This window comes from Tachypleus tridentatus, chromosome 11, assembly GCF_004210375.1.
Source record: "Tachypleus tridentatus isolate NWPU-2018 chromosome 11, ASM421037v1, whole genome shotgun sequence".
Classification (NCBI taxonomy): domain Eukaryota; kingdom Metazoa; phylum Arthropoda; class Merostomata; order Xiphosura; family Limulidae; genus Tachypleus; species Tachypleus tridentatus.
This window is the reverse complement of record NC_134835.1, coordinates 53,954,792-53,969,690: the sequence shown is the minus strand read 5'-3', so window position 1 is coordinate 53,969,690 and position 14,899 is coordinate 53,954,792. Positions and strand designations below refer to the sequence as shown.

Below are 14,899 nucleotides of genomic sequence, written 5' to 3'. Positions count from 1 at the left end.
ACCCCCGCTGGGACAGAGGTAAGGCTATGGATTTACGACGCTAAAATCAAGGGTTCAATTTCCCTCGGTGGACACAAAAGATAACCAGGTGTGACTTTGCTATAAGAAAAATTCAAACATAAAGCTTAGAAAGTTTGGTAATGTACTTATTCACGGTTCTATAACAATTTCGTTAAGTGTGTAGTGTTTTAAAGCAAGGGAAATTTAATCACATATTCATTCACAATTATGTTGCAGCTGTTAAACTGAATATGTGTCTACGTTCAGAATAAGGGGTAAGAAATCTAATGGTGTATTTCTTCTCAGCTCTACATTTACGTGTATAGTCCAGGAAATATGACATTTACCCATAGGTCTGTAGTAAGACTGTTACAGTGTTTTTATACTGACATATCTCAACCATATGACAGACCTAAAAATGTAAGCAGCTTCACCTCAAACATTTACCTAGGGATTGAACTGCCGTTATTGCAAATAACATTATTAAAAATAAATATATTAAGACGCACGGCAGTGTGTCGTACAGCCATAACTACCTACTGCAGGACACGCAGTTTATTTGCTATTATCAAGGGTGATAGTTTAGCGATTTCAATCTTGTGTATGTTGAGTTGTGGTAATACAAACTATGACACAGTTGTTCTTGATGACGAGAAACCCTCTTGAAATAAAAATGTATCTCAGAACGGCTAATATGGGTATTAACACTTTTTTTGATGAGACTGACCTGAAGATGACCTAGGAAAGTCGAAACATTGTTCTCTGCTTGTCAATAAAAGTGTTAATACCCATACCAGCCGTTCCGAGATACATTTTTATGACACAGTTATAATGCTTTACTAAACTTATACTTCAGATAACAAATTTTAAGGTAATTTACTGAGAAATACCCGAGACGTAACACCTCCAATTTTGATTTGTTGTTTTTTTTCTTTATTCGTACCAAATTTACAGAAACTTTATTAACTAGAAAAACTCACTTAGGTTTTATGGATTTGTTTTTTCAAATATCGTACACTTATAGATCTCTTCAACCTACAATTAGAAGTCTCATTTTGTGTAACTATAATCTCCATGTGCAAAAATATTCAACAAAAAACGCTCAATTTTGATGAAAATTTTTGAACACGCCTACGCAAAACATCATTGAAGCTACCGGTCTAACATTCTTATTACAGCTTTACCGAAGAATAAAAGTGAACATTTTCAGTTTTAATGGTTCGGATTAAATACAGCTAGCAAAGAGCAGCAAAACTAAGTTGAAAGGATGTGCGGATACATCAGTATTGGTTAGGCCAAGCAAACTAGATTAGCAGCCTGTGTTAAAGTTTTCAGCGTCACGTGACATTAGTTTAAGCAACTAACGTAAATAGTGATGCATGATACAGTTGTACTGATTGCATGGTGGTGATGACAAGAAACTATTAATCTAAATTCCACGGCGTTACTGTAAAGGAAGCTATTTATTAATACTGCTTTAGAGAGGAAAACCATCTCAATATATTTTAAAGACTGATTGGTTATGTAAAGTGAAGGTCTGTTCCGAGTAATGAGGTTGCGATTTTAAAGCTAGCGTTAGTTGCTATCGAGTGTCATTTTCTTACTTGCTGTGGTTTGGTTTGCTGGTGTTTATTGATATAAAGTAATGATATCTTAAAAAACACCTTAGTTACGAAAAAAGAGGGGCGGAAAAAAGGGCTGAGCGTGCGACTTAAAGTAATGAAACCAAAATTGGTGGCCAAACTGAAAGCTATACTTATAGCATCGATAACAATTTTACATCAAATAATCGTTCATTAGTTACCCTAGGACGCGTATTTTCTTCAGCTGTGAGCGTAATGGTGTATTTTTGATTAGGTATGTAGTTATATATATTCTAAGAGCCACGAGTAAAAGCAAATGAGAATATGTTTTATGTTAACTACACAATATCTGCTATATCTGGTCCCGAGGAAGTCTTTACTTCAATAGCATGGTTCTTCAGACTGCTTTTGAAGCATTTGAACATAAAGAAAAAATATGCATTGTTAGACTCAATCACTTATTTGAGCAGAGCTTCGAAAAATCAAAATAAAAATAAGAACTTTTTGGCATTTAATAGGAAAATGTGAACATTATGAAATTTGCCTAAATACTAGCAAGTCAAAAGTTGAAGACCATGCTGAAACGAAGCGTTGATCGGTAAACAAGTAACAAAATTTAGTCATTTGTGTTCAAGCATTAGCGTTGTCAGCATCTCCCATTGACATTTCCTGTGTTACATTGGGTGAAAACATGGCAAAGGCTAAAAGGTTGATAGAGTTTGACCGTGGCAGAATTGTCGAGCTGCAAAAGCAAGGTCTCTCTCAACGTGACATTGCTGGTAAGATTGGGCGTAGTAAAACTGCTGTTCCAAATTTCTTAAAAGACACTGAGGGATACGGAACGAGAATTTTAAGTGGTCGGCCCAATAAATTTCGCCGGGGTTGAGCATGAGGATTCGATGGGTTGTCCAGCAAGACACCAGCCGATCGTCGAACCAGATTAAGGCCCTTACGGACGCAGAATGCAGCTCAGGAACAATAAGACGGTATTTACGAGTGAAAGGCTTTAAAAACCGTAAACGTCTTCAAAGGCCACACCTCCTTTTATACCAAGAAACAGCTCGGTTAAACTTTGCTGAGAAGCACCAAACATGGGACGTAGAAAAATGGACGAAGGTTTTGTTTTCTGATGAGAAAAAATTTAACCTTGATGGTCCAGATGGCTTCCAACGTTACTGGCAAGATAAGGATATCCTACCAGAAACATTTTCTGTACGACACAGAGGAGGAGGTTCCATCATGATCTGGGGTGCTTTCTCCTTCCGTGGGACAATGGAACTTCAGGTTATATAGGGGCGTTAAACAGCAGCTGTTTACATTGGTATGTTGGAGAGAGCATCTTTATTGACTGAAGGCCCTTGCTTGTGTGGAAATGACTGGATCTTTTAGCAGGACAACGCTGCAGTCCACAATGCCCGCAGGACAAAGGACTTTTTCATGGTGAAAAACGTGATTCTTTTTTACCATCCAGCGTGTTCGCCTGAACTGAACCCCATTGAATATGTTTGACGGTGGATGGCAAGGGAAGTTATAGAAATGGACGTCAATTCCAAACAGTGCATGATCTTCGTGAAGACATCTTCACCACTTAGAATAACATTCCAGCCAGCCTTCTGCAAACGCTTATATCGACCATGCCAAAGCGAATGTTTGAAGTTATTCCCAATGACGGCCGTGCAACTCGCTACTGAGACCTCTTGTTGGGCATTTCCTACTCTGTTTAGGCATAGTCTTAAACTTTTGACCAGCTAGTATTTAGACTAATTTCATAGTGTTCCCATTTTCCCTACCCTATTACACAGAAAAAAGTTTGTTTTTTTTATTTTCCCTTTTCTGATTTTCAAATAAGTGGTTGAGTTTAACAACGCAAAATGCATATTATTTCTTTATGTTCATTGGCCTTAAGATTTTGGCCAGCAGTGTATATTACCATTTATCACGAACATCCGTATATAAGGTTTATGGCACACTTCGATTTCGTTAAAAAACTGGATGTATTTCAACACACGAAAAACAGTATTTACCATTATTCAAGTTGAACTATATTCTATCTGACAGTGTTTATCTGAAACATTTTCAAACACAGGTTGTCACAAAGTATTAAAATTAGAAAAATCATTCCAATATATCACCTGAAATAATAACGTTTTTATATTATATTTTGCAATTGTATCTTTTTTTTTTAACGAAATGAGTCACTGCAGCCTGCATATCGTTCTAGTATCTCTGCTCTTACTGAAAACAAAACCCTAAATTAAATCGTTAAGTAAAACAATCTTATGTTATACATATAACCACTTCATAGACATAAAAAACAACAACAGATACCTTAAAATTTATTATATCACGTTCTACTATATCATCAATTTATCAACTACCGCTAATCTCCTTAAACGCACTTAACTGTTTCAATAAATAATGCATATTTCACATAACTATAAAAGGTAAAAAAAACATTAAACTTTCGAACACTTGTTTATAAATATAATTTAAAATAGAAGAACGATAGTAACAATAAATTTCAAATCCAACTTAATCACTGAAAAAAAGTAGAACAAACACGAAAAGTTCCTTTTTAAGCGATATAAAATATGTTAAAATTTACCTAGGTTGTGTACTGGTCAGAGCTCAAGATTTTGGAGCTTACGAACCGTGGGTGATTCCTTGCGATTCCATAAAATGGATTAGTTATAAAAGTAACAGTCAATCATTTAATATGGATGCAGAGTAGTAGGATGCTGCTAACTGGCTGCATTCCCTATAGTCAGTAGTTCAAAATTAGAAACTTTTGAGAATAATCTTAGCAGTTTTGACATAAACATAACTCAAATTCTAAACCTTAACAATAAAACATTACAACAGTGTACAGAAGACCTTTGAATTATTAATTTGTAGTTGGATAAAGATGTAGTAAATAACATAAGGTAGTTAACATATTAGTATACACAAGAAAAGAAGGGATCAAACAGATTCATTTTCACTCTGTTCTCACAATGAATAGAGTGTGTAGTTATGGATACATAACACAGCCAAGAAGAAAGATAAGTAGTTGTTTTAAAGTTCCATCATAACAGCTGAGCAGATTGTACGTAAATTAAGTAACTTTTAATTAGAACAATTTTGGAGCCTCACTACGTCGTCAGTCCTACTCTACCAGACGTTTGTGCATGTTGCCATTAATTTTGCAGCGTATTTTCTTTGAAAAAGGGCTTATCGTAAGGCCGCTCTCCAGGATTTTCAGAATTCATATGTTGTATTGGGATGACGTTTATCTGCATCAGTTTCAACAGTCCCTAATTTAGCAGTGTGAGACTAGAGGGAAGGCAGCTAGTCATCACCACCCACCGCCAACTGTTGGGCTACTCTTTTACTAACGAATAGTGGGATTGACAGTCATATTATTACGCCCCCACGGCTAAAAGAGCGAGCATGTTTCGCGTGACGGCAAATTAGAAGTGCTTCCTTCTTCTTAGTATCATTCATCTTCCGCTGAAGAAGAGCGGAAACAAATTTATTTAAAGGTTTTCATTAGATATTTACCATAATTTCTTCCAGAAATTGAATCGGGTGTGTGCGTTAGGTACACAGAATCGAGAAAAAACTAATCATTGACATGTGTTCATACAATGATTGGTATTCACGTTTACATGAGCTGCTGTCGCTATGTGCTATGGACGAGCATGTTAAAAATTAAAGCAGACTTTATTTTGATAGTGTCTGGTTCACGTGATCGATGCACGCACATTTCTTCTCTTTTAATGTTGCAAACCTTTCACATTTATAAGCCATCTCTGACTCAAAGGTAGAACATATGAATATTTCGCTATTATTTCTGTTCTTCTCTCTCTTATCCTTGTAAGGCCCGGCATGACCAGGTGGGTTGAGGCGTTCAACTCGTAATCTAAGGGTTGTGAGTTCGAATCCTGGTCGCACCAAACGTGCTCGCCCTTTCAGTCGTGGGGGCATTATAATGTGACGGTCAATCACACTATTCGTTGATAAAATGTAGCCCACGAGTTGGCGGTGGGTGGTGATGACTAGCTGCCTTCCCTCTAGTCTTACACTGTTAAATTAGGGACGGCTAGCACAGATAGTACTCGAGTAGCTTTGTCCGAAATTCAAAAACACAAAGTTATCCTTGTAATATTTTTTAACTTCGCTTAGAAAAAGTATTTAATGTTCAATTCGTGATTGATATTGAGTAGTTTACTTCCCATTTGAGTACCAGTTGTTGGATATATCCGTAAGTTTACTCCTTGTATAAGCAGACGTATTTCTTTTTTGACTATTGACAGTATTTCCTCCCACACCTTTTTTGACTTCTCTTAAGCTAATTTTTTGTGAGCAACTGAAGTACCATCGTGATCTCATCCACGCCTGCTACACATGAACAATACGGACTTTTTACTACTTTACATGTACAGATTAGCTAGTCCTGCATGGCCTGGTGGTTAGAACGCCCGACTCGCAATCTGAGAGTCGCGGGTTACTATCCCCGTCACACCAAACATGCTCGCCCTTTCAGCCGTGGGGGCGTTATAATGTGCGACCAATCCTACTAGAACAGACCAAGAGTTGGCAGTGGGTGGTGATGACCATCTACTTTCCCTCTAGTCTTAGTCTGTTCAATTGGAAATGGGTAGTGCAGATAGTCTTTGAGTAGCTTAGCGCAAATTCAACAACATGCGTTAATAAAACATAAGCTTATTGTTTGAATTTCACGAGGCAGTAACATGAGATTAATGCTGTGTTAGTAAAAATAAATTCAATGTTAATAAATAACACGAATTATATTAAATTTTAGTTCATGTGGAGTAACATTTAAAAATTACAGTTTCACGTAAATTCTAAAAACTTATCAATTTATCATGAAAGGTCCTTTAAAAAAGTGTAAATATCAACATTTGAACAACATAAAATTTACATTACAGGAGACATATATGGATCTCTAATTTAATTTCTAATCTTGTGGTTGACCAATAGCAGGATTCATTAAAACTGAGTTCGATGCTGAAAAGGTAAAATTTAAATTTCACTAAACTTTTTTTCTATTATTCAAGTAAGTTATGTGAAGGCTATTTAATCAAATATACCATTTTTCCTTTGGAATTCCTATGCTTATTGTTTGACGCACATAAAGTGAATCTATTACTATTGACTCATGTAAGTATGAGACACTATTATTTGTCCTTATGCTCGTATTCAATTTTATCTGTACATTTCGAACATTATAAATATATTCACGTGCTATTCAAGTAAGATGATATCCTTTAAACTATCATTACTCTAAAGCAAAGAAGCATTTGTTAATAAAATTCTCTGTAGTACACCTAAACACTAATTGATATTTTGTAAATCCAATATTTGAAAAAATATTCGTAAAGAATAGTAAAGTATAGGCAAATCAAAACGTTTAAATAGATATATTTAAAATGTGAACAATAATATTTTTTTCAAGACATATCAAAATGTCTTCAGAAATGACTTCTTCTCAGAGTCGTATATAGCAGAATTTTTTCAAACGTAGTAGAAAAACTGACAAAACAAAACTAGGTAGAAATTAATTTCATTTATAGAATATTAAACCTAGGAAAATAATAAGTTCGTGCTCTTCTAACACTGTATAGCGATACTAAACCGCTTTAAGTTAATTTTTTTTTAAGTTTGTGTGCACATTTTTATATTCGTTATAAAGATTTTAATCTTTATAGGCTGATTGAATTTCTGATGGAAATTGTTAGGAGCATTTATGATACGAACATACAAATCTCCTTCTTTTTTTATTATATTTATTAATTATTAAATATCTCTTTCTTGTGCTCACAGCTTTATGAATTTCGAAGGTTAAAGAAAAATGTTAAGCACGACTTGACAGCGGAAACAAGGCACGAAGATCTTCTATTTAACAATTTCCGTCCTCTTCAACCATTAAATGGTCGGACAATCTGGGCATCTTTTGAATCTTGAATTTCATATTGGATATAGTACAAATATGTCAAATAAACTTTCAAAGACGAAAATAATATCATGCAAGACAAAAAAATAAAGTCATAAATGCTTGAAAGTTTTAGAATTTTGATCTGTGTTTTCATAAATGCATGTTTCCATTTCTAAATGAATAAAGATTTTAAAGAAAGCACTATGTTGGAATGGATAGTTTTAAAGTGTAACCATGTGTACTGGGCTATTAGAATAATCTTATTATTTTAATGTACGTGCCTGAAGTGATCTTATGCGACACCTGATTACATTATGTTTTTCATATTCTTGCAAGGTAACATTCAAAATGTAAGGATAAATGGATATGAATATTCCTTATACAATACACACAAGTCTTATCTTAGTCAACACAAGTAAGAAAATGGCATATTTCTTACACTGAAAGAAATGGATACGATATCTTTATTATATCGATAATATAACCATATATGTTATCAAGGTTTTTCTAACATACTTTAATGTAAAAGATATATTTGTAATAGGAACTTGAAATTGTTACAATATGAAATTATGTATCTACATTGTTCAGTATGCACAAACAGGATGAATGAAACTATACATTTAAAGTAATACAGAACTGCCTGACTTCTCGCTTTTTCTGTCTCTACTACAAAATTACATGGTTTTAACCTAATAATTTCTTTGGGTGTTTCAGACATAATAATTTATAGTAACACTCTTAGTGTGACATTATATAACACCTAATTTTAAAGTAACAACTTCGAAACTTTGAATCCTTTAGTAGCTCAAACTGACGATACAATGGTAAAACTGTAATAGGAATTAAAGTAGACTATATCTGTGCATTATATAGTTACAATGTATCTCTCGGTTTGTACGCATGCGTATAGGTTATTTACCCTGAAGAATAAGTTTACGAAATGGATAAATAGCTTTCTTAGATCAATATATCTATGTGATGTTTATAAGGCAAAATGTATTCCCATTATAAGTAGAAACAACTATAGCATATTTTGAAAACTTAAGTATGAAATCATAATTAAACCAACAGAAACCTCATGCCATCTTTAAACCCAGCCTGATGTACTAGTAATTGTAAAAAGATGTGACATAATTTTGTCTCTACACAATTTTCTAAGCTTTTTAAATGGTTAGGTGTAAAGTATTTTGTATGTAAAATAAATAATAGAAATGTGGATCGTAAAAATAACTAATTTACTGATATTCAACTGTACAAATAATACAAATATGTATTAAATCGCAATAAAGTAGTTTGAATTAAAGTAACTTCTTTCTTATACTATATAGAGAAATTGTAGGTTCTCTAATCTTAGAAACGAAACGTTTTGAAGTGTTGAAATATTTTCCGAAAATGCTGGACTATAAATACGCAAACTTACGATGGACTTTCATAATGACCTCTCATAATCCTATTTTAAGTAATGGTAATGTATTGTATCTCAATATAAAGATGTAATAAAGGTAATTAAGAAACATTAATGTAAAATAACGCTGTTCACACTTGTATGAAGGTATGTCAAAGAGCTTAAAGTGTATCACAAATTTTGTCCAATTATATGCTTGTTTTTATTTTCAGGTATTCACGTAAAGCAACGTAAAGATATCTGTGCTAGCCGTCTGTAATTGTTAAAGGGTAAACAAGAACGAAAGCAGCTAGTAAATAGCACCCATCAGCAACATTTGGAAAATAGTAAGAAAATAATGGTATTAAAAAAAATGCGCTAATCATGGATTATACGATCCATAACTTAATAACGCTAATTACCAGGTCAGACCCGGCTCATTCTTCTATTTAAGACAGTAAGCAACTATTAAAAATAATAAAATAGTTAACATTTGATAACGTCAAGAATCATATTAGACCAATTTTATCAAGATAGCAGTACCTCAGTGGGTCAGCGGTTAGTTTAAGGACTTAACCACGCTAAATAATTTCTTTTGTACATCGTGAGAAATTGATACAGCATTTTATTAGCATATCTGATCTTCCAACATTAAACCACATTAACCTATTTTCATCTAGCTAGCGGTTTCCCCAGTGGGCCAGCAGCCAGTTTACGAACCAACTATGCTAACATTCAGGGCTATAGTTCCTGTGGTGGAGTGAATGCAAATAGCCTATATCATTTAGTTTTGCGATAGAAAAAATACAGAATTTACAGAGCATTAAAATTTAAGTGTCAAGGGTCAAAGTATTTATGAATATTTTACATAAACCAGCGACACGATTTATAATGGCGTAAAAATAAACATATTAAAATACACATCTAACAGTCATTACTTATTAACTGAAAGAAATATATGCATTTGTAGAAAGTACACTGACAAAAAATAATATAATGTATTACGTATTATAACTTATCTCGAACGAGTCTACAATTCATTATGTTACGCACGTTACGTGTAACACTTACAAAAAATTAAATTTCAATTTGAATTTAGAAGTTAATTTAATGTCAATATTTATCAAATTTATGATATTTGCTAACAAGATTAATGCACACAAGTTTCTTTCTTAGCATAAATATATTTTAACATACAAAAAAAGTGGAATTTATAATTACGATTATTACAAATAATTATTTATATACAAAAACTTTAAAAATTTACAAACGATTTTCAGTCTTCTGTCTGGTCTGTAACTGAATATTTTCTCGACGGTCCGAATCCACGAGGAGCGATTTTTTTTATGTTGACACACAGATATACTTCACTTAACGGGAATAATTTTGTTTGGCCAAACGCGGTTTATAGTTTACTTTTCACAGACAAAAATAGATATCTAATGTTCACGACGAGCGATTTTTTTTTTATGTTGATACACAGATATACTTCACGACGTTAATTCTCTGAAGTTGAACGATTCGTGATGTTCGAAATCTATAAACGTCCGTGGTAAAATATCTGTAGTTTTCCGATTAATAAACGTTTATCACAATTATAACTTCCGATGTTTATAGTAAATCCGTTACAACTGTTAAAATTATGCTGGATTAAATTTACAATACACATTTAATAATACAAGTATTTCTAAATATCTATTAAACTGAAACAATCACAGATATTAAAATAAATGTATAACAGTAAATCCATTACAACTGTTAAAATTATGTTGAAATAAAGATTTTACGATCTATAGAAGGAAGCCTAATTGACTTACAGCGTAATTTACCTCAACCGTATAAATAAAATTCAATACATTATACAAAGAATTGGCAAATTGTATTCTTTAAATATTTTGTGCATTTTTGCCACTCTTAAAAACTATTTTTTATTCAGTTGGAAGACCAGTAAAAACTTGCGACATAATAGAATTTTAATATTCCTGAAGAAAATTGGACACGTCGCGTATTTCTATCATATAACATCGTAATCTCCTTTCGTCCAGATATGTATAACTCATATGTAGCATAAGTCATATAATTAGACTATATAAATTACATTGAAATTAGGTTAAGCTGAAATCAAGAATTGCAAATGCAAAAGTAATAATCACTAAAAATGTAGAACTATATGTAATATATAAAATATTTACGAAACTGAACACATCCTTGAATTCAGTTCTTCGTTTTCAGTGCCTGCTCTTTTTGGTTTTTTCATTGTTTTATAATTAAAAGCATGTTTTCCGAATGGTCTCATTACTATGCTACCAATGCATTTTTTTTCATGTAACAGAAGGCAAAACACCTGTACACACAGACTCTCCAGAAGATTGCTGTATGTTTGCCTTATTACATGATGTCATTTTTTTCTTTGCATACGTGTTTGTTTGGTGTTTTTTTTTGGAAGAAATCAGACATAGTTCAAAAGGTAACAAACTCTAGTGGATAATGACACGTAAAACGCAATCATCAACCATACAGAGTGCACGTGGCTTGCTCGCCAGGCTTGATTACTTATTCTTCCGACGTCTGTTTGGGGCTCATAAATTGTTCTAGCCCCACGTTTTCCCTGACTAACTTAGACATGCGACGAGAAAGTCGATTTATTATTGTTCTCATCACGTAGGTCATTTGGCCCTTGTTACTAGGTGGCTTTTGAGAATTTACTTCCATAGTTTACTTAGAAAAAATGACGAGATGATCTCTCTGGAACCCCTACCAAACTATTATATCCAGTACCTGATGTGACTTTAGTGTTGCTACTTAATGCAATTTACCTTTAATACAGACACGTACACGCAGACACACACAGTTTACGTATACATATTAATCACACGTGCATTCTGTAAAGTTATATGTATGAAATTTAAGATACAAAAAAAATAATGCGTTAAAACAGATAAACTTATTACAAGATACAGATAATGCAGTATTTCGGTTTATAATAAACTTATTACAAGATACAGATAATGCAGTATTTCGGTTTATGATAAACTTATTACAAGATACAGATAATGCAGTATTTCGGTTTATGATAAACTTATTACAAGATACAGATAATGCAGTATTTCGGTTAATGATAAACGTATTACAAGATAATGTAATATTTCAGTTTATGATCTAATCACTTACTCTTCTTATTGTACCCGAGATCGTGTAATTTCATATTTTAAAATGTGCGTTTCTCTGAATGGATATATATTTCTAAAGAAGGCATCATTGGTTTATCAGATTCTAGAATTCCATTCAATATGGCGAGCAAAAAAAGAGCTTAAAAACAGTTGTGAAAATATTTACTTAACTGATTGCTGAAAAGAAAAAAAAAACTTCAGGTTTCCTCACTGAACAGTAGTAGAATTTGTGATTAAATGAAAGTATATAACAATAATCTTATGTGCAACTTATTGTACATATACTTCCTGCACAAATATGAGGAAAAATTATTTTCTGTCTGTCTCTCTCTCTCTCTCTATATGTATATATATATATATATACACACACGCACATACATTACTTCATACGTTAATGTGAGCATATTGCATTTAATGGGATTACGTGCTTGAACACATGCAAAACGGCAATAAACTTTTAATAATGCATGATTTTGTTGGTTAAAAATGTTTATGGTAGCCTAAGACTAATATTCTTGATTTTTATCTATTATTTAAAACTAATTATGTCTATCTTTTATTTTCCTATTAAATTATTTCTCTCACGTCGTAGACTATCATGCATCTTTTAATTGAAGATACTGAAGATTAATTACACTTTGTAAAAACGACCTTCTAGATTCAATATAGCTCTTTAAGTTACTTCTTCCACCCGGTCTCATGGGCGACATCATTATTTTTATTGTGATAAGATTCTTTTAAGGACAAAGTGTTAGACCTTGCGTATTGAGGAACCTTTTTTGAGAGATCTTCGGCTGTATGTGCACACTGGTTTCTATGACCATTAAAGCCCCATCTTGGGCTTTTATAGACATGCTGTCGAATGGAATTGCTCTGATTACAGTTTCTTTGCTCATCTTTTTCACAAAACATCCTTTAGATTTCGAGGTGTGGGTTGAATCTTGAGAAGTTTTGGCTTCTGAACATTTTTCGGCTTCACTTTTTTATTTAACATTTATAACGATACGAAATGAGATGTCAAGCTTCATTGCAATGGTTTTGATGGTCAGAAGATTCTCTTTTACAACTATAACGGATGAGAAAATTGTTCCAGGTTGGTTTATGATATGGATTTGGAGCCCATTGCTGAACAAATGCTCTGCTTTTATATACGTTTTTTTAGCGTCTACTAAGAACAATGAAGATTCCATTTTTTTGAAATGTTGCTCTACTTGCTTTTGGATCAGTTAACAAGCTTCTCCAGCCATAAGTCTACTTTGGTGGCATTATAATCTTCAGTTGTGGAAAATTCTCTGTGAACGAAACCTGCAGGTACTCAATGATATATCTGAGGCACTAACTTACTGTTTAATTTCTAATGTTTTTATATAATTGTTGAGATTTTTATAATCATAAAGACTGGATGAACTATATAATAAGAACTAATGCCCTTAATTATAAAAAACTGAATGAGGTGAAATGAAAGTGAAACAGGATTTTAATCGGAATAGAAGTTTACAGTTATGGATAGAGTGGCTCATTTGCCTTCTTCTAAGTGTAATTTAGATATGACAAGAACTCATTGAACTCAAAACTGTGTAAATGGGATATACAAGTATTCAGCATGTAATCCATGGTGTCTTGCTAAAACCAATGGTACGAGATGGATTACGAATTTTGTTCTATGCTATTCAGCTTGTGTAATACATCTGATGGAACTTACATTAAAAGATCTGCAGTACAAGACAGGTGTATAAACGACATAATTAGACTTACTGCATGTTTGAACTTACTAATGAAAATAATGTTTCAGTACAGAAAGAAAACAAAGCTTAAAACTGAAGCCAGGAGATATGGAGAAAACCCACTTGTAGAGAAATATATAAGTAAAAACGGTTCGTTTGGGTTGAGAAAATATTTTACGTAGAAGAGCGAAAACCCAAACCCAAAGAGCGAAAACGTTAAACCCAAAGTAAACCAATACAAATGAACACGTTTATACCTATATTAAATATAATAAAATAAATAATATAAAATTATATATTCAAACATCTAACGCCGCCATCTACATTCCGACACTTTGTTACACAACCCCTTCTAAACGTGTGGTCAGCTTTCGGTCAGTTACCTCTTTCTTTCTTTGTGAACCTGACGATGACCGAAGAAGGTCGAAACGTTGTTCACTCTTCTACGTAAAATATATTCTCAACCCAAACGAGCCGTTTTTACATATATATGAAGCCAGGAGAGTATGATTATGCATACATATCTGTAGTTTACTAGTCATAACACCACTGCTGTAGCTGTTAGGAAAGTTCTTACAGATAGCATTTTGAATAAGGAGTATTGTATATATTTTTTAAATGTGAGAATGCTAGACACTAGAAGTGCAAATGTTCATATCTTGTTTGTTTTGAATTTCGCCGAAAGTTACACGAGGGCTATATGTGCTAGCTGTCCATAATTTAGATTATAGGGAAGGCAGCCAGTCATCACTACCTACCGCTAGCTCTTGGGCTTCTCTTTTACTAACGAATAGTGAGATTGACCGTCACATTATAATGCTTCCACGGCTGAAAGGGTGAGCATGTTTTATGAGACTGGGATTCAAACCCGCGACCCTCAGGTTATGATTCGAGCACCTATCATACTGGATCTCTTGTATGTAATAGAAATGTCAACAGGTAACATTTTAGCTAACTACCAGGCAACAGGTTTATATTATTGTTGTACTAACTAAGTTAAATTGGTAGAGCATGGGATGATTCTGGTCGCTAACGTAGGTGGCCACAATTGCCCGCTTCTATGCCCCATGAGTTTGGTGCTCATCTCTGTTCGTCCA

At 33.4% G+C, this 14,899-nt stretch overlaps 1 protein-coding gene and 1 long non-coding RNA gene across 4 annotated transcripts in view; one reads left to right on the top strand and one right to left on the bottom strand.

The window, feature by feature from the left end:
- The window catches only part of LOC143232179 (carbonic anhydrase-related protein-like), a 66,073-nt gene extending 58,353 nt beyond the window's left edge, over positions 1–7,720 (top strand). For all 3 annotated transcript variants that reach the window (XM_076467290.1, XM_076467291.1, XM_076467289.1), the window contains one exon: positions 7,410–7,720. In XM_076467290.1, the coding sequence (XP_076323405.1) occupies positions 7,410–7,550 (141 nt within the window). In that variant the 3' untranslated portion in view covers positions 7,551–7,720. The remainder of the gene's footprint in view (positions 1–7,409) is intronic.
- LOC143232181 (uncharacterized) overlaps positions 1–14,899 on the bottom strand; it is an 80,978-nt gene that overhangs the window by 26,184 nt on the left and 39,895 nt on the right. The gene's annotated exons all lie outside the window — the stretch shown is intronic.